The sequence below is a fragment of the Oncorhynchus mykiss genome, chromosome 11 (assembly GCF_013265735.2).
Source record: "Oncorhynchus mykiss isolate Arlee chromosome 11, USDA_OmykA_1.1, whole genome shotgun sequence".
NCBI classification, from domain to species: Eukaryota; Metazoa; Chordata; class Actinopteri; order Salmoniformes; family Salmonidae; genus Oncorhynchus; species Oncorhynchus mykiss.
In genome coordinates, this window is record NC_048575.1 from 19,953,740 (window position 1) to 19,976,111 (window position 22,372).

General features: G+C 43.6%; 1 protein-coding gene across 3 annotated transcripts in view; it reads right to left on the minus strand.

Annotated features, from left to right (window-relative positions):
- The window catches only part of sema5a (sema domain, seven thrombospondin repeats (type 1 and type 1-like), transmembrane domain (TM) and short cytoplasmic domain, (semaphorin) 5A), a 193,809-nt gene that overhangs the window by 63,163 nt on the left and 108,274 nt on the right, over nt 1-22,372 (minus strand). For all 3 annotated transcript variants that reach the window (XM_036935136.1, XM_021620458.2, XM_036935137.1), the window contains 3 exons: nt 20,301-20,505; nt 15,597-15,804; nt 14,092-14,209 (listed from right to left, as the gene is read on the minus strand). In XM_036935136.1, the coding sequence (XP_036791031.1) occupies nt 14,092-14,209; nt 15,597-15,804; nt 20,301-20,505 (531 nt within the window). The remainder of the gene's footprint in view (nt 1-14,091; nt 14,210-15,596; nt 15,805-20,300; nt 20,506-22,372) is intronic.

Sequence of the window (22,372 nt, forward strand, 5' to 3'; positions counted from 1 at the left end):
CCTTGCCAGTCCCCAGTCTCTGCCGTCACCTTCAGTGGCGGAAACATTGGTGGCCCCTCCCCCTTTGGCCGCTCAAACACCCCCTTTACCGGCTCACAACACCCCCATTACCGGTTGTATTGTTCAGTTCTAATGTTGTCATTCTGTCTTTTTAGTTTTTTTCTGTACTTTTTCCAAACATTTTCCACCGTACATTATTACTTTGAGACAAGTTATTCTGGGGTTTTTGTGCGCTCACTGTTTTTCCATTCTATGCTCTAACGACAGGGTTGTATAACCGGAACGCCCAGGGGGGCCGAAATAATGCGATCAAGTACATTTCGTGGAACATCAAAGGGGTTAATAACCCGGTGAAGCGTAAGAGGGTGTTGACACACTTAAAGGGTTTGAATGCAAATGTTGCATTTATACAAGAGACTCACTTGAGGACTGGTGAGCATTTTAGGATGCGTAGGGACTGGGTTGTTCAAGTGTTCCACTCTAACTTTCATAGTAAATCAGGAGGTGCTGCCATTTTGGTTGATAAAGCTACTCCCTTTGTAGCTTCTGAGGTTATTGCTGATCCTAAGGGACGATACGTCATAGTAGTCATTTTCTACCCCTCTGGATTTGGCTAGTGTTTATGCTCCCAATTTGGATGACACAAGTTTCATTTCTTCCTTTTTGTCTGCTATACCCAATTTAGATTCTCATTTGTTGATTTTCGGGGGGGATTTCAACTGTAAAATGTCCCCAGTTCTTGACAAGTCCTCACGAACAGCTACAGGCCCATCTAAATGTGCCCTACTTATTCAATCCTTTCTTCAGATGGTCCTTTCTTCAATGTTTGAGGCCTGGCATTTCCTACATCCTACAGATAGGCAGTATTCCTTTTATTCTCATGTTCATCAAACAAACTCCCGGATTGATTACTTCTTTTTGGACAAAAAACTTCTGCCTAACCTTCGGCAGTGTACTTATGAGAGTATTGTTATTTCTGACCATTCACCATTAGTGTTTGAACTAGAGTTTCCCCAGCGACCTCCTATGTGTTATCAATGGCGTCTTAACCCCATTTTACTCTCAGATAAGGAGTTTGTCAATTTAATTTATTCTGAAATCACCTTATTCCTAGAAACTAATTCAACACCAGGTATGTCCTGCTCTACCATATGGGAGTCTCTCAAAGCATACCTACGTGGCCAAATTATTTCTTATACAGCCAACCAAAACAGAGTTCGCTCTCAGCGACTTCAGGACCTGAGCGAGTCCATAGCCACATTGGATGAGAAGTATCCTACAGATCCTTCCTCTGATCTGCATAAACAGCGCCAACTACTCCAACCTGAATTTGATGAGCTTTCTACCAGGCAAGCTGAACAGTTACTCTTGCGAGCTCGGTACAGAGTGTATGAACAAGGCGACAAGGCCAGTAAACTCCTTGCAGATCAGAGCCGTAAATCTGAGGCCTCACGTTTAATCCTACAAATAAGGACCCCGTCTGGTGCCATCACAGTTATACATAAAGAGATCAATGATCAATTCAAACAATTTTACTCTGCGCTATACACCTCTGAATCCCCTCAAGACCCTTTGCTGATTGATTCCTTCTTTAATGGCTTGAATATGCCTTCAATTGATACAGACTCCCATGACTGTCTAGAAGAAGAATTTACACCTGAGAAGATTGCAAAAGCAGTGTATGCAATGAAAAGTGGTAAATCACCGGCTCCGGACGGTTTTCCAACAGAATTTTACAGGACGTTTTCTGGTCTGCTTTGGCGATTCTTGTCTCGACTATTTGCAGAGTTTTTACAGGACGTTTTCTGGTCTGCTTTGGTCATTCTTGTCTCGACTATTTGCAGAGTTTTTACAGGACGTTTTCTGGTCTGCTTTGGCCATTCTTGTCTCGACTATTTGCAGAGTTTTTACAGGACGTTTTCTGGTCTGCTTTGGCCATTCTTGTTTCGACTATTTGCAGAGTGCCTTAATACCTCAAAGCTACCGCCTAGTCTTTATCAGGCTTCAATTTCATTACTATTAAAGAAAAACAAAGACCCCTGGAATGTGGATCCTATCGCCCAATCTCGCTTTTAAACTGTGATTACAAAATCCTAGCCAAGCTTTTAGCCATCCGTATGGAAGGCTCGTTGCACCAAGTAATACACTCTGACCAGACTGGCTTTGTGAGAAATAGGCATTTGTTTTTCAATATTATGCGCCTTATGAATATACTGTACTCCCCAGCGTCGGAGGACCCGGAGGTGGTGGTCTCACTTGATGCGGAAAAAGCGTTTGACCGCGTTGAGTGGGATTACCTAACAGCTGCCCTTTAGAGATTTGGCTTTGGCCCCAAATTCATTGCGTGGATAAAGATTCTTTATTTTTCCCCCATGGCTTCAGTACGGAGTAACAACTTGTCCTCTATTTTCCCTTGCACCGCGGATCCAGACAGGGTTGTCCACTCTCCATCTTGTTGTTTGCTTTGGCAATCGAGCCTCTCGCCATTGCACTATGCTCTAATGATGCCATTCAAGGCTTAGAGCAGAAAGTCTCGCTATATGCTGACGACCTCCTTTTGTTTATCTCCAACCCTGATATCTCATTGCCACGTGCCTTATCTGTTCTTAAAAAGTTTTGAACAATCTCAGGGTACAAGCTGAATCTAGGCAAGAGTGAGCTTTTTCCTGTAAACAAGGGTGCTTTAAAGTGCTCTTTTACAAGTTCTCAGTTTAGGATTGTCCGGGATCAATTCACCTACTTGGGAGTTAAAGTGACAAGGAAATATTCAAATTTGTTTCAGGAAATCTTTGTTGCTCTAGCACAGTTTGAAAAATATTTTACTCGTTCTCTTATCGGAAGGATTAATGTCATTAAAATGAGCGTGTTGCCCAAATGTTTATATTCATTTCAATGTATACCCATTTTTATTCCAAAATCTTTTTTTATTTCACTGGATCAAACATTCATGCATTTTATTTGGGATGGCAAGGTACCACGGATTGGTAGAAAACATTTACAGAAGCCTAGGTCATTGGGGGTTTAGCTCTACCAAATATTCAGACATACTATTGGGCTGCAAATTTCAGAGCCCTTCTGTACTGGCTGCAGACTGATCCTACTGGCCCTAGACCACTCTGGGTCCAGATGGAGTCTGAATCGTGTAAACCTGCTGCACTTTCTTCTGTGTTGTGCTCGTCTCTCCCAGTGTCCCGAGGAAAAAGGTATGTCAACCCAATTCAACCCAATTGTAAAGCAGTCTCTTAAAATTTGGAATCAGTTCCGTTCAGCCTTTAGCCTCCGAGGCTTTTCTCTATCAGGCCCAATTAATCATAAGATTTGATTTCCTCCATCTCTGAATGATGGAGCTTTTGCCATCTGGCACTCACTAGGCCTCTCCTCACTAGCCCAATTATTATTTGATGATACATTTGCCTCTTTTGCTCAGCTACAGAAAAAGTTCAACCTCCCCCAATCCCACTTTTTCCGCTATCTCCAGACCAGGAACTTTGTCAGAGCTAACACACCTGAATTTCCCCATAGGCCTGTGAATACAGCTATAGAGACCATTTTGGAGATGAACAAGCTTCCTAGGGGTGCAATTTCAGATGTATATACAATCATTCATGACTTACAGAACCCTTCTTTGGTGCCTTTAAAGACTCGATGGCAAAAGGATTTGGGGGAGGAACGTGGGGAAGACACCTGGGAATCTGTGCTGCACAGGGTGCATTCGTCCTCTTTTAGCACTAGACACAGCCTCATTCAATTCAAGGTGGTTCACCGTATCCACTGGTCTGGGGCCTAACTTGGAAGAATATTCTCTGATTTTGATCCTACCTGTGTCAGATGCAAGGTGGAACCAACCACACTGTTGCATATGTTTTGGAGCTGTCATAAACTGTCAGGTTTCTGGGAATGAATATTTAAATGTTTCTCTGATATATATGACACTGTTATAGATCCGCCTCCCCTTACAGACCTTTTTGGAGAACTGCCCATAGGTACCCCCCTGTCAAGAATCCAGTTGGACACTGTTGCTTATACAACTCTTTTAGCTAGACAGCTAATACTACAGAACTGGAAGATGGCAGCTCCCCCATCTTATAAATATTGGGTGAGAGATGTGTTGTGCTCTCTGAAACTAGAAAGAATTCAATCAAATTCACGTGGGAACCCCAAACTGTTTAATGAGGCTTGGGCTCATTTTTCCTTGTTTTTTTTATTTTTATTTTTACATTTTGTTCACGTCTAGATAAAATTATTATTATTCCTTTTTTTATTTTAAAGCATTGCAAACGTTTTATTTTTGGTCCAGTGGATGGTCGGTCTGTGGCCATGACTGTCTGTGAGTGGTTGCATTTCTCCACCCCTATCCCTTGACTGTTTACAGGAACAATGGTGAGGTGTTTGCTCTGTCCCTGTACTATAGATTGCCCTTTAACCTTTGTAGCCTTCTGCCTGGTGTGTTTAACTTGTCTAAAGTATGGTATCTTTAAAGCTATTTTTTTTAAAAATGTATTATTTGTATTTTTTTCTAGTTGAGTATATTATTTATATTGCTTTGTGTTGTCTTGTCTGTGTGTGTGTGTGTGTGTGTGTGTGTGTGTGAATACGAGTATTGTGTGTGTGTGTGTGTGTGTGTGTGTGTGTGTAAAACATAATAAACAGAGTTTTCAAAAAAAAGATTGGGTCAGTCACAGTGGTCAGGTATTCTGCCACAATGTACTCTCTGTTTAGGGCCAAATAGCATTCTAGTTTGCTCTGTTTTTTTCTTTCTAATGTGTCAAGTAATATTTTTGTTTTCTCATGATTAGTTGAGTCTAATTGTGTTGCTGTCCTGGGGCTCTGTGGGGTCTGTTTATGTTTGCTTAGGGGACTTTTCTTTAGGTTCATTTCTATGTAGGTAATGGCTTTGTTATGGAAGGTTTGGAAATCGCTTCCTTTTAGGTGGTTGTGGAATTTATAACGTCTCTTTTCTGGATTTTGATAATTAGCGGGTATCGGCCTAAAACTGCTCTGCATGCATTAGTTGGTGTTTTACGTTGTACACAGAGGATATTCTTACAGAATTCTGCATGCAGAGTCTCAATTTGGTATTTGTCCCATTTAGTGTATTATTGGTTGGTGAGCAGACTTGTGTCTCAGATTGTTCACAGCTTTGTGGAAGTTACCTGTGGCACTGATGTTTAGGTCGAGGTATGTATAGTGTGTTGTGTGCTCTAGGGCAACGGTGTCTAGATGGAATTTGTGTTTCTGGTCCTGGCGATTGGACCTTTTTGGAACAACATTATTTTTGTCTTACTGAGATTTACTGTCAGGGCCCAGGTCTGGCAGAATCTGTGCAGAAGATCTAGGTGCTGCTGTGAGCCCTCCTTGGTTGGGGACAGAAGCACCAGATCATCAACAAACAGTAGACATTTGACTTCAGATTTTAGTAGGGTGAGGCCAGGTGCTGCAGACTGTTATAGTTCCCTCGCCAATTCGTTGATATATACTGTATGTTGAAGAGGGTGGGGCTTAAGCTGCATCCCTGTCTCACCACATGGCCCTGTGGAAAGAAATGTGTGTGTGTACATGGATTTTATAATGTTGTATGTTTTTCCCCTCAAATAATTTGTATAGCAGACCCTCATATGCCAAATTGAGTCAAAGGCTTTTTTGAAATCAACAAAGCATGAGAAAACTTTGCCTTTGTTTTGGTTTGTTTGTTTGTCAATTAGGGTGTGCAGGGTGAATACGTGGTCTGGAATATCTACAGCCTAAGAGATGGTAGTCATTTTTGTTGTGCCAGAACTTCCAAGGTTTTCCACTCCTCCTCCCCCAGCAGCCGCAGGTCACCCAGCCTTAGTAAACCCGCTGCCATCAGTCGCTTCTGCAGGGTGGCCGATTGAACCGATCTCAAAAGTGTGACTGAATTGTGGAAGATAGGCTCCTCCCACACCGACAGCCCTTAGCAGCTGCAAGGCCCTCAGAACCGCAGAGAAAAAAATCAGAGAGACCTGCTGTACTCAGTCTCTCCATCCTCATGAGGAAGATCTGCCAGTCCAACCCTAATCCACCAGCTCTCCTCGGCAGCACGCATGCTGGTTCTCTCCAGCCGACCTCAGTATGGTACAGCAGTCTCTGCGACGCCTATAGTCGGAATGCAGCCACCCTGCTCTCCAATTCCACCAGGCCCTGTCCTCTTTCGTGAAGTGCCAGAAAAAAATCCGCCAGCTTGCGTTGCAAGTCTTCGATGAGACCGGCAGGGGGGGTGGAGGACGGCCAGTTTATACCACAGGGAGGATGCTGCCAGGTTGTTGATTATCAGCACCCTCCCGCTATATGACATTTGGGACAGGAGCCACCTGGCCAGTCTTGACACCACTGCCTGTGACAGCCACTCCCAGTTCTTCTTGACCCACCTCTGTGAGCCCAGGTACACCCCCAAAATGTTAAGCCCTTCACAACCCCACTGCAAACCCCCTGGAAGCAGAGGGGGGGGGGGGGCTATCCCTCCATGCCCCACATAACAGAGCTTGCTCTTGCCCCAGTTCACCTTAGCTGACAAAGCTCCCTCGTACACATTCAGACTAGTCTCTAGTAGCTGCATATCCTGCCCATCCCTGCCCATCACAGAAACGTCATCTGCATACGCCAACATTGATATGCCTGTCCAGCACATTCCCTGCAGTCTCCTGCGTAGGAGGCCCAAAAAAGGCTCAATGGCTAGTGTATATAACTGCCCCGATAGATGGAATCATTGTCTGATGCCCCGTCTAACCCAGACTGGCCTACTGAGCCCCACTCCCACCTTGACCATACATGACGCCCCAGCATACAACATCTTCACACAAGAACCAAAAACCTTTCCCCAAACATCACATTAAACAGATTATCATGGTCCACTCTATCAAAAGCCTTCTCTTGGTCTAAAGAGACCAGTCAGAGTTCACATTAGAAACTCTTGATAAGTCTAACATGTCCCTTATTAAGGACAAGTTGTCTGCGATTGAGCGACCCGGTACGCAAAAGTCTGGTCCTTGTGTACTATAGAGTCTTTATTATTCTCCAGAATTTTTTCCTTCGACCCCCGGTGCTCGGCCGGGGGACATCTTGGTTATGGCCTCTGCTAGTTCATGGGACAACAGGGGAATGTCCATTTCTGCAAACAAAACCTGACCACACATAGGATCACACAATTCTGCCCTATACAACTCAGTATAAAACTCCACAGTCCCCTCCCGCATCTCACCAACCACAGAGGTCATCCACCCATCCAACAGCCATAGACAATGCATACCCTTGGCTTCACCGCTCTGTCTTTCCAAACCAAAGAAGAAGGAGCTGGGAGCATCCATCTCCTTGAGCATGGAGAACCTAGCTCTTACAAGTGCTCCCTTTGCTTTAACCTTGAAAAAACTGCCAAGGTCCCTACGTAATTCAGCTAAATTAGCCTGGAGGCCTACATTGCCTTGCCACCCACACCAGCTCTACTTCCACTTCACTGATACTACGCTCAAGTTCCCCCAATACTCTCATAGCCTCGGAGGATGAGAGAGCTGTATACTGTTGACAGAAAAGCTGAATTTGGACTTTTCCCGCATCCCAAAATTGACTCAAACTCCTCTCTGTGCTGCACACAACTTTCCCAAAAAGTCTGGAAACCTGAGCAAAAAGTGGCATCTTATAAAAGCTTTACATTAAACTTCCAATAGGATGCCTACAGAGGCCCTGGTTAAATAGACAGCCGAGCCACTGTTATGTGGTGATTCGAAAAACACACCGGGAGAATGGTAGCGCCCAACAGTCTATTGCTCTGTCTGGCTACTTTCACCCTAGTCCCAAAGACCTTCACCCATGTATGCTGTCTTGTGATGTCTAGATCTCCAAAGATCCACCAGGAGCGAACTGCTTAATGATGTTGCTTATCACCCCCACTGAGCCTGAATGATGTTCCTCCCCATTTCTATCTTTCATAAAATCTATCGTACAATTCCAGTCCCCGCCGACCACCAGTATCTCCTCATGCGCTACCTGTGAGACTTCCTTTCAAAGACACCCAAACGACACCCTCTCGCTCCCTTTGTGAGGCACATGCACATTTATTAGGACAAAACCCCTGTTTTTAATTTCTGCTTCTACTACAAGTAGTCTACCCCTACACACCTCCTTTGAGGAACACATTTTTACAGTCAGATCCGGTGCAAACAGGACTGCCACCCCTGCACTAACATTTTCTCCATAGCTCAGCACACTTGTCCCTTTCCATCAGAGCCCCCAATTGACTTCATTCACAAAATGTTTTATTTATTTTACCTTTATTTAACTAGGCAAGTCAGTTAAGAACATATTCTTATTTACAATGATGGCATACACCGGCCAAACCCGGATGACACTGGGCCAATTGTGCTCCGCCCTATGGGACTCCCAATCACAGCTGGTTGTGATACAGCCTGGATTCGCACCAGGGTGTCTGTAGTGACGCCTCTAGCACTGAGATGCAGTGCCTTAGACCGCTGCGCCATGGGTGTCCCGCGTCTCCGGCAGAAACAAAACCTGTACTATTTTTGTTTTACATATTCACCCAACACACTCCTCTTTCCCGCATCTCTGGCGCCATTTATATTGAGCGAGCCTACCCGAAGAGTCTCCATAAGAAGTGGGAGAAAAGCCAGCAGAGACAGAGACCAATTGTAAAGCTAAAACAAATCCCAGTGCCAGATAAGAACTATTAATCTAAAAAGCATCTGAAGGTAGACCCTTACGCATGGTTGTGACCCACTTCCTCAACCTAAAACGTTTGCTGGGTGAGAGGACACCATGCCCCTCATTTTTCATAGCATGTTGTACTGATCTTACAAAACTTTCCCGGGTCGCAAAAAAAGCTTCAAGATGAACCTTTTTCCCTTTAGTCTCATTCAGGAACCTTGGCAGTTCCCTCACTGTGTACTTTGACCCCTTTGCCTGACTGGCTGGCTGTCAGCTCTGGACCCATTGTGGAGGAGTCTGAAAAGAAAGCCTCCTCATTGTCCTCTTCCTCAGACTCATCTTCCTCCTCCTCATCTCCATCTCCCGTCCTGACCAGCTGCCCTTTATCTAAATTCGGAGCCTCCTCCCAACACCAGGCAAAGGATCCTTAGTGCCTTTGAACACACCAGCCTCTCCCCTCCCCTCCCACCTCCTTTCTTCTCCCCCCTTTTCCTCTTACGCTTGACAACCTCCTCCACCACCCCTAGCCACTTGCCCTTCCCCACTTTACTCTCCTCATCCACTCGCATAACCTGACTAGGCCCAGCCTCATCTACAACACCATCCATGACATGACTAGACCCAGCCTCAGCTACACCACCATCCATAGCCTGACTAGTACCAGCCTCATCTACACCACTATCTATAACCTGACTAGACCCATCCTCATCTACACCATTTCTAGCATGACTAGGCCCAGCCGAATCCACACCACCATCTATAGCAGGGGTGGGCATCTCCAGTCCTCGAGGGCCTGATGATTGGCGTTACACTTTTTCTCTATCCCTAGCAAACACAGCTGATTAATCAAATTCCATTCTCAACTGAAGACCATGATTAGGTCATTATTGGAGTCAGGTATACATGAATACATGACCACCGTGACAGGCCCAAAAGGAAAGAAATCTTTGAAAGGTGTACAAACTCAGTGAGCATAGCCTTGCACAAGAAACGGGCAACCGGTGAAGAACAAACCTCATTCTAAATACAACCTATATTTATGTTTATTTATTTTCCCTTTTGTACTTTAACTATTTGCACATCATTATAACATTGTACATAGTCATAATATGACATTTGTGTTAGCTGGTGCTGGGGCAAAACTGTGACACCAATCAAGCCCTCGAGGACTGGAATTGCCCACCCCTGATCTATAGCATGACTAGGCCCAGCCTCTGCTGCCTGCGTCTCATGGCCCCTGCACGTTGACCTCGATTTCCCCCACTGGTGGTTGTACCCTCACCATGTCTATGGCCTTTATGTGGGCGCTCTTATGTCCCAAATCCCCACACTCAAAGCACCGTATGTGCTGGCAAACCCCGCGTAGAGCCCCTCCCCATGCCTCATTTTAAATGCACATTTAAATGTTGCTAATTGTTATTCAGAAACATGAACACTTGCCTCTGGAACGAAACAACATGCTTAAGGGCGTCTTCTGAAAACCTGCCAACAGTACACAAAAAATGCTAGCAAACTTACCAAACCAACTCGGCTCTTTCCGTATCTGATCATCCGTAATAAACTGAGGCAGATTCGCAACTACCACCCTAGTCGAAGGAGTCGAAAGAGGAGAAATCGGCACCAACACATCTCTTACAAATATTCCACTAGCAATCAGTATACCCAACAAATGTACTATTTTTATGAACACAACCACCTCTTTGTTCATTCTGGATGCGGAACTTATAAATTCAGCTCCTACCTTTTTGCCGACCGTGAGCAGAACCTCCATCTTAACTCCAATCTCAGGAACACACCTGAATCCATGCTGTAACAACAGTGTTTCTTCCGAGCTAGGCTGCGAAGCCATCGCGTACACCACACCGTTCAAAACCCCAGGAAACTAAAGCTCTGTCCTCTTCTTCCCTAACTTAAAAAAAACAAACAATGGGTACTAAACTAACAGTGCGCTAACCCTCCACCATAGAAAATAAAAATGTAAAGAAAAGACCAAGGAAAAAATCAAGAAAATGCCTACTGTTTGCTGATGATCTAGTGCTTCTGTCCCCAACCAAGGAGGGCCTACAGCAGCACCTAGATCTTCTGGACAGATTATGTAAGACAAAAATAATGGTGTTCCAAAAAAGGTCCAGTTCCCAGGACCACGAATACAAATTCCATCTAGACACTGTTGCCCTAGAGCACACAAGACACTATACATACCTCAACCTAAACACCATAGGTAACTTCCACAAAGCTGTGAACAATTTGAGAGACAAGGCAAGAAGGGCCTTCTATGCCATAAAAAGCAACATACAATTCTACATATCAATTAGGAGCTGGCTAAAAATACTTGAATCAGTTATAGAATCCATTGTCCTTTATGGTTGTGAAGTCTGGGGTCCACTCACCAACCAATAATTCACAAAATGGGACAAACTCCAAATTGAGAGAAAGTATGCAGAATTCTGCAAAAATATCCTCTGTGTACAACGTAAAACAACGACTAATGCATGTAGAGCAGAATTAGGCCGATACCCGCTAATTATCAAAATCCAGAAAAGAGACGTTAAATTCTACAACCACCTAAAAGGACAACAACAAAGCCATCACCTTCAAAGAAATTCACCTGGAGAAGAGCCCCTTAAGAAAGCAGGTCCTGGGGCTCTGTTCACAAACACACCTCACAGAACTCCAGGACAGCAACACAGGTAGACCCAACCAAATCAATAGAAAATAAAAAAGATAATTACTTGACACATTGGAAAGAATCTACGGAAAAAAAACAGAGCAAACTAGAATGCTATTTGGCCCTAAACAGAGAGTACACAGAGGCATAATACATGACCACCGTGACTGACCAAAAAGGAAGGAAATCTTTGAAAGGTGTACAAACTCAAGAAACGGGCAACCGGTGAAGAACAAAACATCATTCTAAATACAACCTATATTTATGTTTATTTATTTTCCCTTTTGTACTTTAACTATTTGCACATCATTATAACATTGTACATAGTCATAATATGACCTTTGAAATGTCTTTATTCTTTTGGAACTTTTGTGAGTGTAATGGTTACTGTTCATTTTTATAGTTTATTTCACCTTTGTCTATTATCTACTTCACTTGCTTTGGCAATGTTAACTAATGTTTCCCATGCCAATAAAACCCTTCAATTGAATTGAGAAAGGCAGAGAGAGAGAGAGAGAGAGCTATATTGCATATCTATTAGAAGATATTAACATCCTCTTTTATTGTAGGACTGATAAAGAAGTGCGTAATCTGCTAATGAAATTAAAGGTTAGAATAGAGGGATGGACAAAAGAGTGATATTTAGCTGCCATGGCAAGGGGAGCTAGATAAAACAATTGTTTGTGAAAAAAAAGTGGGGAACATACACTAGGGAACATCACATCAATAATAATGTATAATTTCACGGCCTCAGTGGAATTGTATCAGCAGACATTTCCATTGTTTCTCACTTATAAGATGAAGTGCATTGTTTTGTTCTTGGGTCTGAAATGTGCTGTAGAGGGGGAAGGAACAGAATGCTTCCATTCTATTTCAGTTCCATTTGTACTTTTAATGCCTAAAAGACACATTCGGTGAGCATGGTGACTAAGATTTATTTTACTTCACCAAAAACACACCTCTTTTCAATATTGTTTATTTCCACAGGGAGTCCAGTCCCAAACACCAGATGGTTTTGTGAATAGGTTGGTAGAGCTGTCTCCTTTCTACCAACTCACTGTGGTACATGTTACACCTTGGAACAAGATCCTATCCAAATCTTAACCACAAAAACATGTAAAATACAGTATGACTTCATCCCTCCTCTAAGTTATTTGAAAGTTCAGTTCCATGTTGAAGAAAACCATGTTAATCCCAAAAGCCGATTATAGTAATGTATGGGAAATAAATCTACGCAGCTTCACAAAAGCGTCATTGACTTTGCAGTCATTTTGTCCCCAATATTCCAGTCCTGTCCAACAGTTACGTGCATTTGGACTGCCAGACGTCAGTCTGTTGTAATAGCCATGGAAGTCCTACAATAATAACCAAATGGATCACAGTTTGTCTGGGCAACACAGGACTCCATTGTTCCGCTGGCCATCAGGTCGTTATTGGAGCAGAATTCATTCTCATTTCCAATGATTTAACTGGCTACATAAAGGTTACATAAGCAAATGCACGCTTCCTTCTTGTCTTTGGCAGTTGTGTCTGAGCAAATAACAGGCGCTAAGAATAGCCAGAGCACAGGCGACGACACCAGAGCACAGGCCACGACACCAGAGCACAGGCCACGACACCAGAGCACAGGCGACGACACCAGAGCACAGGCGACGACACCAGAGCATAGGCCACGACACCAGAGCACAGGCGACGACACCAGAGCACAGGCCACGACACCAGAGCACAGGCGACGACACCAGAGCACAGGCGACGACACCAGAGCACAGGCCACGACACCAGAGCACAGGCCACTACACCAGAGCACAGGCCACGACACCAGAGCACAGGCGACGACACCAGAGCACAGGCCACGACACCAGAGCACAGGCCACGACACCAGAGCACAGGCCACGACACCAGAGCACAGGCGACGACACCAGAGCACAGGCCACGACACCAGAGCACAGGCCACGACACCAGAGCACAGGCGACGACACCAGAGCACAGGCCACGACACTAGAGCACAGGCGACGACACCAGAGCACAGGCCACGACACCAGAGCACAGGCCACGACACCAGAGCACAGGCCACGACACCAGAGCACAGGCCACGACACTAGAGCACAGGCGCCGACCTTTACTGTCTTTTAGTTGACTATTATGTCATCAGAAGGAGACAGCCAGTGTTCTCTGATCAGTAGAGAGTGCCCCTTAGGTCTGTCGGTGAACTTTAAAGATTCTGAATAAGTAATGCTTTGGTGTGTGTGTGTGTGTGTGTGTGTGTGTGTGTGTGTGTGTGTGTGTGTGTGTGTGTGTGTGTGTGTGTGTGTGTGTGTGTGTGTGTGTGTGTGTGTGTGTGTGTGTGTGTGCGTGTGTGTAGGTGTTCGCCAACAAATGCAGTGGGCTGTCTAGTAGTGCCAAATAACCTGTTGAACAGGGAAACCACATACAAGACTAGACCAGCACTCAACACTGCCAATGGTCACTGCCCCAGAATGAAAGTATGTCAGATTCACGTCAATTACCGTTTCATTAAGCGGGGTCGCCGTGAAATCAATCCCCCGGAATTGGGAGTGGACAGAATGAATGGGGCGAACTGTTGCGAATTAGCTAATGATCGTGAGGACAGAGGAGATTGATTGAGGCTTTGCTGGGGAGAGAATGCATTTCTCTTTGTGTGTGTGTGTGTGTGTGTGTGTGTGTGTGTGTGTGTGTGTGTGTGTGTGTGTGTGTGTGTGTGTGTGGTACAGTGCATTCTGGGTACTCACAGGGCACTTAGTGATGCTCTGTTCCCATTGGCTCATGCTGACGCTCTCCTCCAGTGTGGCGCACTTCCTCAACACCAGGTCCCAGCCACAATACGGGTCCCTCGCACCCACACACGCCCTGACAGAGAGGAGACATATTGACTGGTTAATTGATTCATATATTACTTAATGAGAGAAAAGGCGAGAGGGTGTGAAAAGGTTAGTCCTCAGTCATGTTCTGATCTGTAAACTTTTTAGGAATAAGCAAGACTATCACAAACTATTATCACAGTACAGATTTGTAATGGGACCAGTCTAATACCATCTCAATCCCCTTCTGGCTTTTCCAGGTCTCTGTTTAGGAGGCGTAGAGGTTTCCAGCACAATAAAGTACCTGATGTCTCTCTTCTGTCATGCAAATAAGAGAGCCGTGTCACAACCTACACTCATCTCTGAGACACAGACAGATGGTATTAGCTATAGTAATAGTCTGTCGAATATAATAGTGATAGATTGTGTACTGACACACACTCACTCGTCTGTCAGAAGAGAAAAAAATAACAGTTTATAATCTACTCAGGTGTTACTGACCCAGATGTTACCCTCCATCTCTAAATCTAAACCAGAGAATAACTTATGTCTATGTGAGATGAAAATTGTAGATTGGTTTTCACCTATTTGCTGTGGTTTCTGCAAATCTCTTCATTGGAGTCTGTCTTTGTAAATCATGCATTGCACTCAAAATGGCACCCTGTTCCCTATATAGTGCACTGCTTTTGACCAGAGCCCTATCAAAAAGTAGTGCCCTAAATAGGGAATAGGGTGCCATTTAATACACAGTACGTCTCTGTGAATCACGTGTCTACTGTTATCCTTGGCACTGTGTTCATATCCAGGCCTCTGCTCTGAACGATCTGGTGCCTCTGTCAGAAACTCAATATGTCTCATTAACATACTCCCACTACAATAGCCACAGCAGCTGAGGGGACAAGAAGGCAGACCAACACTATATTACATTGGCATCATGCCAGGCCCACTATAATTGGATTAATTAACAAGTAATTAGCTTGTAACAACTATGAAACTACATGCAGTTGTGGAGAAGTAGTGTATGTGTGTGGGTCTGTTGGTGGGTCTTTGTCTGAAACCTAATCTCTGGTGGACAGATTCTCATGGACAGATGAAACGTTGAGAATCTGTCAAGGCACACGTATAATTATGTGATTACGAGCAGCAGTAGTTTCTGGTTTTGGGTTTTTGTGATTGATTATTTGGATGAAACAGGATTGAGCAAAGGTGGTGCTTAAGCTCCATAAAATAATGTCTAGACTTTAGCTCAGTTGGCTAACATATTCTTGGTCACCTGGATTGCACAGCTTTGATACTTAGGAGGTTGTGTGTGTGTGTGTGTGTGTCTGTCTGTGTGTCTGTGTCTGTGTGTGTGTGTGTGTGTGTGTGTGTGTGTGTGTGTGTGTGTGTGTGTGTGTGTGTGTGTGTGTGTGTACACGTCTGTGTGTACTACTCACTCTCTGGTCTTGTGGAAGTTGCATCTCATCAGTGGTATCTTGATGACCTGGTCCCTGACCCCAACATACAGCTCACTGCTGCTGTGAAGGATCAGGAGGCTTCTGATTGGTTGTCTCCTCCTGGGCGGAAACAACTCAATCTCATCCAATAGACAGCTGCCCATGGACTGGTTCAGAGGAGACAGGACCTTACGGATGGTTCCATAATCTGGAGAGGAGAGAGTAGCAGAAGGAGGTAGATAAAAAAAAGAGGGAACATTTCTGTCTCATATGTATTAAACAGTATTCTTCTTTTTCAAAGGGAGTGGATGAGGGAGAGGAAGTCACCATTGACTCCACATTTGGCAAAGTTGCAACATCCCCAATCAACTACAATAGCTTACTCCCACTGGAAAAGTACACTACATGACCAAAAGTATGTGGAAACCTGCTCGTCAAACATCTCATTCCAAAATCATCGGCATTAATATGGGTTGGTCCTTCCTTAACTGCTATAACAGCCTCCACTCTTCTGGGAAGGCATTCCACTACATGATGGAACATTGCTGCCTGGACTTTCTTCCATTCAGCCACAAGAGCATTAGTGAGGTCGGGCACTGATGTTGGGCAATTAGGCCTGGCTCGCAGTCGGCATTCCAATTCATCCAAAAGGTGTTCGGTGGGGTTGAGGTCAGGGCTTTTTGCAGGCCAGTCAAGCTCTTCCATACTGATCTCGACAAACCATTTCTGTATGTACCTCGCTTTGTGCATTGGGGCATTGTCATGCTGAAACAGGAAAGGGCCTTCCCCAAACTGTTGCCACAAAGTTGGAAGCACAGAATCATCCAGAATGTCATTGTATGCTGTAGTGATTTCCCTTCACTGGAACTAAGGGGCCTAGCCCTAACCATGAAAAACAGCCCCAGACTATAATTCCTCCCCTAACAAACAGTTGGTACTGTGCATTCGGACAAGTAGCGTTCTCCTGGCATCCGCCAAACTCAGATTCGTCCATCGGACTGCCAGATGGTAAAGCGTGATTCAGCACTCCAGATAACTAATTTCCACTTCTCCAGAGTCCAATGGCGACGAGCTTTACACCACTCCAGCCGACACTTGGCATTGCGTATGGTGATATTAGGCTTGTGTATTAGGCTGCTCGGCCATGGAAACCCATTTCATGAAGCTCCTGATGAACAGTTATTGTGCTGACATTGCTTCCATAGGAAGTTTGGAACTCGGTAGTGAGTGTTGCAACCGAGAACAAAATATTTTTTACAGGCTACGCGCTTCAGCACTCAGGGGTCCCGTTCTGTGAGCTTGTGTGGCTTATCACTTCGCGGCTGTACCGTTGTTGCTCCTAGACATTTCCACTTCACAATATCAGCACTTACAGTTGACTGGGGCAGCTCTAGAAGGGCTGAAATTAGTCTAACTGACTTGTTGGAAAGATGGCATCCTATGACGGTGCCATGTTGAAAGTTACTGAGCTGATCATGTCATTCTACTGCCAATTTTTGTCTATGGAGAATGCATGGCTGTGTGCTCGATTTTATACACCTGTCAACAACGGATGTGACTTAAATAGCCTAATCCACTAATTTAAAGTGTTTTTAGACATGCTAAACTGCCATCATAGGAAGTCTTGATTTACAGATTAGGTCAGCATTTAACAGATGACCTCTGTGGTCCAATACTGTAATGTTTCATGCAGATTGCCTCCATTCAATTCCATTTATTCTTGGCACGAATGGGAACATCCCATGTGATTGCATAAGATACAGAATTTGGAGGCAACTCAAGCAAACATCGTCAATTATACATGTATTCCCTGTGGGGAGGGGAATGTAATTAGATCTAAGAAAGTTGAATTCCTATTCCCGAACACAAAGCTTCAAGGTGGTAAAATACAAAAGTACAGTCCTGCCCCGAAGTAGTTTTTCACTGCGGCAGCAATGGATGTTTTATAGATCTGTAGGGAAACTGATATCCGAGATACTCAGAAATTGATGACTACACTTGACTAAAAGCTACAAGCAAAGAAATGTTGGAAATAGTTTGGTTCAACATGCTACAATAGTGTTAGCGTTCATGGCTTGATCCTGCCTAAAAACAGTTTGTTTTGTCTATTTTATACAAACAGGAATTAAAGAGGATTTGTGTGGTTTACAAAGCCAAAAGTTGGAAAAAAATTGTACGCCACTACCTAGTTGTTTGGCCCTCTAGTAAAACAATCAGGTACCAGAGCATGGTCCCAATCAGACCAGTGCACTAGAGCGCTAATAGCCTGTGATGAACTACAGTGGGGCAAAAAAGTATTTAGTCAGCCACCAATTGTGCAAGTTCTCCCACTTAAAAAGATGAGAGAGGCCTGTAATTTTAATCATAGGTACACTTCAACTACGACAGACAAAAAGAGAGAAAAAAATCCAGAAAATCACATTGTAGGATTTATTTATGAATTTATTTGCAAATGATGGTGGAAAATAAGTATTTGGTCACCTACAAAAGTTTATCTCAATACTTTGTCATATACCCTTTGTTGGCAATGACAGAGGTCAAACGTTTTCTGTAAGTCTTCACAAGGTTTTCACACACTGTTGCTGGTATTTTGGCCCATTGCTCCATGCTGATATCCTCTAGCGCAGTGATGTTTTGGGGCTGTTGCTGGGCAAAACGGACTTTCAACTCCCTCCAAAGGTTTTCTATGGGGTTGAGATCTGGAGACTGGCTAGGCCACTTCAGGAACTTGAAATGCTTCTTACGAAGCCACTCCTTCGTTGCCCGGGCGGTGTGTTAGGGATCATTGTCATGAACCAGCCACGTTTCATTTTCAATGCCCTTGTTGATGGAAGGAGGTTTTCACTCAAAATCTCACGATACATGGCCCCATTCATTCTTTCCTTTACACGGATCCGTCGTCCTGGTCCCTTTGCAGAAAAACAGCCCCAAAGCATGATGTTTCCACCCCCATGCTTCACTGTAGGTATGGTGTTCTTTGGATGCAACTCAGCATTCTTTGTCCTCCAAACACGACGAGTTGAGTTTTTACCAAAAAGTAATATTTTGGTTTCATCTGACCATATATGACATTCTCCCAATCTTCTTCTGGATCATCCAAATACTCTCTAGCAAACTTCAGATGGGCCGGGACACGTCTGGCACTGCAGGATTTGAGTCCCTGGCGGCGTAATGTGTTACTGATGGTAGGCTTTGTTACTTTGGTCGCAGCTCTCTGCAGGTCATTCACTAGGTCCCCCCGTGTGGTTCTGGGATTTTTGCTCACCGTTCTTGTGATCATTTTGACCCCACGGGGTGAGATCTTGCGTGGAGCCCCAGATCGAGGGAGATTATCAGTGGTCTTGTATGTCTTCCATTTCCTAATAATTGCTCCCACAGTTGATTTCTTCAAACCAAGCTGCTTACCTATTGCAGATTCAGTGTTCCCAGCCTGGTGCAGGCCTACAATTTTGTTTCTGGTGTCCTTTGACAGCTCTTTGGTCTTGGCCATAGTGGAGTTTGGAGTGTGACTGTTTGAGGTTGTGGACAGGTGCCTTTTATACTGATAACAAGTTCAAACAGGTGCCATTAATACAGGTAACGAGTGGAGGACAGAGGAGCCTCTTAAAGAGGAAGTTACAGGTCTGTGAGAGCCAGAAATCTTGCTTGTTTGTAGGTGACCAAATACTTATTTTCCACCATCACTTGCAAATAAATTCATTAAAAATCCTACAATGTGATTTTCTGGATTTTTTTTCTCATTTTGTCTGTCATAGTTGAAGTGTACCTATGATGAAAATTACAGGCCTCTCTCATCTTTTTAAGTGGGAGAACTTGCACAATTGGTGGCTGACTAAATACTTTTTTGCCCCACTGTATGTCTGCTAGCCATTGCTAATGGCCTGACACTGGTTCAGATGTTTTCATTAGGGTCTGGTTAGCATCCAGAAACTTGTTTGCTCTGTGTGAACCCACCGATCTCATTGCCGCATTGATCACACAGACACACTCACGCACGTATAAGCACACATCCACACACAATGAGAGTGGAGATACACACACTCACTCACTCACTCATGCACATACGAATACACACAACCACAATGGGAGCAATGTTTTGTTAGCAGGACCGTCAGACAGACAGAAATGCCCCAGGGCTAGTGATGCAGAACAGGTGGAGGAGGGATCCAGAAATAACAGGGGCACAGAATGAGACAGAGCATGGCTGTATAATCCAGCAGTGTAAGAGGAGGTTAAGCCTTCCAGTCTGGTTGCTGTGTTACATACTTCCTGTCCTCTGTCTGGTTGCTGTGTTACATACGGTACCTGTGTTTTTCTCATTACCGCCATGCTTCCCCTTGACAGGCGACTGGTTGCAATTTCATGGTGTTTAACATCTCTCAGTGAGGGATTGAGTGTGGGGAAAAGGATATTGTGTGTGTCTGGGGCGGGGGGGGGGGTGAGTCTGCTGGATGTGCAAGGTTGTGTGCGTGTGTAAGCTTGTGTGCCTCTGTGTGTGTGTGTGTGTGTGTACTGCTGCATATGGAGGACACATGGCAGTTCATTGCAATCCCATTAATGTCAGCTGAATGAAAGCTTTGATGTCTCCTCAGAGCTTCACATCTAATGCCTTCATTCACCTTCCTGAACCACTCCACCATGTGCAGAGTCAAAGGGCTAGGAATCACACACACACACACACACACACACACACTCCAAATGTACCTGTGGCCAGGTAGATGATATGGAACAGCATGTCTTTGCCCTGCACCACGTCCACAGCTACATGGGAGAAGCGGATATTATCCTCCATAAAGTAAGGGACAGGCTGGACCGGCTGAACCACCTCATTCATCAGCAGGAACTTCTGGGCATCCTGCAGGTTCCTCTCTGTCAGATTCACGTAGGAGCCGTAGTCTATGGTACCACACTCGAGGGAGAAAGAGAGGGACAGAGATCATTTATTTGTGCTTCCCATGACTGTGTTTTTGTATTTTAATGCAATATATACAGTACCAGTCAAAATGTTTGGACACTCCTACTCATTCCAGGGTTTTTCTTATTTAAAAAAAAACTATGTTCTACAATGTAGAATAATAGTGAAGACATCAAAACTATGAAATAACATATATGGAATCATGTAGTAACCAGAAAAGTGTTAAACAAATCAAAATATATTTTATATTTGAGATTCTACAAAGTAGCCACCCTTTGCCTTGATGACAGTTTACAGATCTGAGGAAGTGACTACTTTTTTGAAACTATTGGATTGGCTGCCTTCAACTAATGGCAGGGCTGTATCTAGAACTGCACGTTGAAGATAGAAATATAATGAATAGAACACACACAATCTCCTGTACTATTCCAATTTATCTGAGAGTCTTATTGGATCTACACAATACATTTATTTCTGAACATTTTGTAAATGTTCATTCTCCTGAATATCCATTGCCCCAGTTGTACAATCAAATCAAACCAATGAATTTTGCACACAAAAGTATAAATAAGTTGTGAAGCTCAACTACGGACTCTTCCAACATGCCACTGAAAAGTTTGAAAGCTGCAATTAATTGTATGATACCTGAAAATACTGCAGAGTAATTCAAATCCATTTGCAAACATTGGAAACAGCAAGTTGGATGCTTAGCAAAAACAACTTTGAACCTCTTTGTCCATCTGAGGGTAAATGTTCTTGTTACGAACACACAAACTTGACCATCTTTAAAGGGATAGTTTACTCAGACTAAACAAAAGATTTTCCACCTACCTTGGCTGCAGTTGATTCATGAGGGCAGTTTTGGGAGATTTAGTTTCCTTTTGACACTCAATAGCCATCATTTGTTACGGTTAGCGCTCTCAGTTTAACATTCAACTGTTCTTGTGCCTAAGTAATAAACCTGTAATTACTTTTGGACCAACATTTTATTAGCATGTTGTTACATAATACTTTTGCAATTGCATTTTAATTGCATAGAAATGAGCTGAGAGTTTTTTGTAACTACTGCACACAAGAGGAATAGTGACTATTCCTTATTCTACTTATGTAATAACTCCATTATCATGCAAGTCCTATGTAACAACAATGTTGCTATTGTAATAATCCCAAAGTTGCTACACAAGAACTTGATGCCAAGTTTTACTGTATTACCGTATGTCTCACTCATTGTGAAAATATATTTGTTAGCCATTTTGAAGCTGCAAAAGTGGTCTACTCTAATGTTGAGGTGATTCCATGTCCCTCATATATTTCATTCTAGACTATAAACTATATTAAGACGAATATCTAAGAGCCCCCTAAACCACATGCTTATGATCATATATTTAGACTAATTGAACTAACTGTTGTAGCTTTTTGGCAGCCATCAAAAATACATTTTTTTGCTTTTAAATAATTGCATTTATTAAAATATCTTAAAATATTTTGGGGTTTTCTGAGACATATTCCAAAACTTTAATATTATGTTGTTTTTCTGAGACCTGTACTTGAATATTAAAGAAAATATTTGCCTTTTAGTTGAAATGTCATAACCTATATTTGACGACCTTGAGTTTTTGAAAAGGTAGTATTTTCAAATGAACTACAAAACATAACTATTTTCTACCCAGGTCTGGTACTAACTGTATAATATAGTGAGATATGCATGTAAAATGTATTATAGCAACCATTGGGAAATCATCAATAAGAGTTTTGTGCAAAACACATCAATCTCTCTCTGACAATGAGTTAAACAATGAATTCATTTTGCATTTAAAAGTGAGAGATGACTATCTGCACTCAGACACACCCACCCCAGTCT